The 2,956-nt window shown below is 38.5% G+C and overlaps 1 protein-coding gene across 1 annotated transcript in view; it reads right to left on the bottom strand.

Annotated features, from left to right (window-relative positions):
• The window catches only part of LOC107593324 (guanine nucleotide-binding protein subunit alpha-11-like), a 9,435-nt gene extending 6,479 nt beyond the window's left edge, over positions 1–2,956 (bottom strand). Inside the window, exons 1-3 of the mRNA XM_016282999.1 lie at positions 2,523–2,956; positions 1,657–1,812; positions 590–774 (exon numbers count right to left, since the gene is read on the bottom strand). Of these exons, the coding sequence (XP_016138485.1) occupies positions 590–774; positions 1,657–1,807 (336 nt within the window). The 5' untranslated portion in view covers positions 1,808–1,812; positions 2,523–2,956. The remainder of the gene's footprint in view (positions 1–589; positions 775–1,656; positions 1,813–2,522) is intronic.

Here is a 2,956-nt window from a genome sequence, read left to right as displayed (position 1 = left end):
TCTTTTTGGATTTGAGACTTTAGTCTTTGCAGCTTTACAGATCTTCTTTATGCACCAAGAGCTTGTAACACTCCGAAGAGAAAGGACAAACTGAAATCGCATCATATGACCCCTTTAAATGTGTGTGTGTGTGTGTGTGTGTGTCTATATATACATATATATATATATAGACACACACACACACACACACACACACACACACACACACATATATATATTTACTTTTGTGAAATAATTATAAAAACTAATTATCAAATTTGTAATGTAAAAACAATATGTACTGCACTAATAATTTAGAATCATTTTACAGTAATTGTACAGAGTATATAAATTTAAAAATGAATTTTACATATTTTATATTACATAATTAAGTTAGTTTTTTGGTCAAATTTGGCAATAGTTAATTTGATTGAAATACCCTGCCCATACAAATTCAGTAGTAATCACAACCCAGTGTCTGAAACAGGTAGTACTTGCTTGTGTAAATTGTGCTGTCAGTGGGTGTTTCAAAAGACTGTTGTGCACTTAATTTCAAATATAATACTGAGAGGGATTCGGAAACAATCAGAGTTTTTCTCTGGCAGGTCACCTCGTTTTGCGGGTTAGCATAGGGAATCCTGAGGGTGTTCATGGCCGCTGTCAGAGCCTTCATAGCTGTGAAGATATTCTGAAAAACCAGTTTAGTGTATCCACGCCTGTCATCTTCGGAAAAGCCCTTGCCGTGAATAATCCTCATCTGCTTGATAAAAGTCGTCTTCCCGCTTTCTCCAGTGCCTGAAATCCACAATAAATAAATAAATATTACATGAAACAAAAAAGGGATGTCAAATGCTAGTTCTGAAACCAGGTCATGGAATGACAAAAATGGAGAACCGAAAGGAATGCAACATGCAGATGATAACATTTGAGGCTTTTTTCACACACAAAGGAATGTTATCTGTCCTGTTAACAGAGCAGATGCAGCTGGACGTGTTTGGATGCCTTTAAACTGAGGTGTCCTGCACCATCGGGGGACTTTCTTGGCTGTGAACTCTACAACTATTTCTCTCCTATTGTTTGGGTTTAAGTGATTTGAGCAGACGAGCGTTAACCTGTTATCAGTGACTTAGACTGTTCTCGCTGTTTCTCAAATGGCAAATATTTGACGGGCAAACAATCACACATCACATCAAATCAAATCAAATCAGTGTGAGCAGTTTTTACCCACTCCATTATCACAACGAGCAGAAAAAAAAAAGTCAGGCATGCCCTGATCACCTGATCTCTCAAGAATGTGTCCCTCAAGACGTAGCGTGATAAAGAGATTAGTCATACTAACTTGACATACAACTATCTCCATGTAGGAGCCACAACAATGGATAGGTAACGTGACATGTCAAGCAGTTAAAACACCTCAACATCATCCCTCAATTTAATTTGCCACAACAATAATCTGTCATTCTGGTTTGTTGATGTTCTTCAACAGTAATGCAAAAAAAAAATATTCTCCACATAATGGTTCACTCCCTTCACAGTTAGGATGACTCAGAGATGCACTCACTTGATACTACATTTAAAGATCTCAGGCAGCTCCTTAGGTGATGTCTTCGGTGTCCACATTTGTGCTTCTAATAGTTTTTAAATATATAAACACTTTAATATGTAGACATATCTCACCTAACAGAAGCACTTTGATTTCTCTGCGTTCTCGTTTCTTCTGATCGGCAAGGATTCTTTTGATTTCGTTGTGTATGGCGATGGCGTTCTTCTCATCTTCAGACAAGCAACAGACGCATGTCGTGTAGCACCATCTCCAACAGACCCCCATCTCCCCTACAGTACAAAAATAACCCTTAAACTTTCTGAAGAGGCATAAAGAGATAAATATCCAATTTAATGTAATGTTTATTAAGAAAATATGATAAACAACATATCGAATAATACAACAGCGATGTTGTTTTGAGTCGAAACTTTTTAATGAATCAATTGAACCGGTTCACAAAACAGTCTGTATCGATCCGAGAGGTTCTTCAGAAGGTCGACTGATGCAAGTAGCAACAATAATGTTGATTTAATATAACAAATTGTTTTTAGGTACAAATATATGTTGGCTGCAACAAACTGAACTGAGACAGGAGCTTGTAATAGCTATGCGAGAAAGTTTATTGCGTTGTTGTGACAAAAACGTATCGTATCGCTGAATCGTTTTCGGACTGTTCGAAAGAACCGATTCGCGGAAATGAGCCGAACTTCCATCACCAAGTATAGGCTATACAGTAGGCCTAGCTACCCTCAAATGTATAAAATTCCATTCCTACATATAGGATACACGCATGCGTATAATATAGACTATTCAGGGGAAAACCAACTTTTGTGTACTTTTGATATCTGCTGAAAACTCTATTTTAAACACATTTCACAATCTTGGACTTCCCCTGAGAAGAAAAAGAAGAAACCTAATTCTAATTGCAAGTGCACAGTGGCTTTTATTACCTAAACAAAACTAAATAGGCATTACAACATAAACGCGACGAATCACTTACCTGCATTCGTCGACACACCTGTACGGAGTCAGTAATGCCTTTACGAAACACGATCCATTATTCTCCCTGAGCCGAACTGGGTTTGAACCAACTTCTTTATCTTGAAGAAGTCCCCCCCCCCTCAAAAATCCAAATTCTTCTGTAATTGTCACATGATTTTTCCTCCTTGGCTTCAGACGGGTCTACCTGCAATTCAGGAAAGTCCTTTTTGAACGCGGATTGTCACTGTGAATATGGGCTGTCTCAAAATCTAGTCAGCTGCCTACTTAGACAGCGGTTTGGGCATCTTAGGGGGCGCGTTCTTGTGTTTAAAAGCTGCTAGACGTAGTGAAGCCGAATAGAACGCAAGGGTCCCGAGGTGGGTTTTCAAAAGTTATTAGTTTGACGCAAAACGCTGGAGACGCGACGCATGCGTACATAAACCGAGAAGAACG

The sequence above is a fragment of the Sinocyclocheilus grahami genome, unplaced genomic scaffold (assembly GCF_001515645.1).
Source record: "Sinocyclocheilus grahami isolate Dianchi unplaced genomic scaffold, SAMN03320097.WGS_v1.1 scaffold169.1, whole genome shotgun sequence".
Lineage (NCBI taxonomy): Eukaryota > Metazoa > Chordata > Actinopteri > Cypriniformes > Cyprinidae > Sinocyclocheilus > Sinocyclocheilus grahami.
Note: the sequence above shows the minus strand (reverse complement) of the source record. Positions and strands in the feature narration are given on the sequence as shown.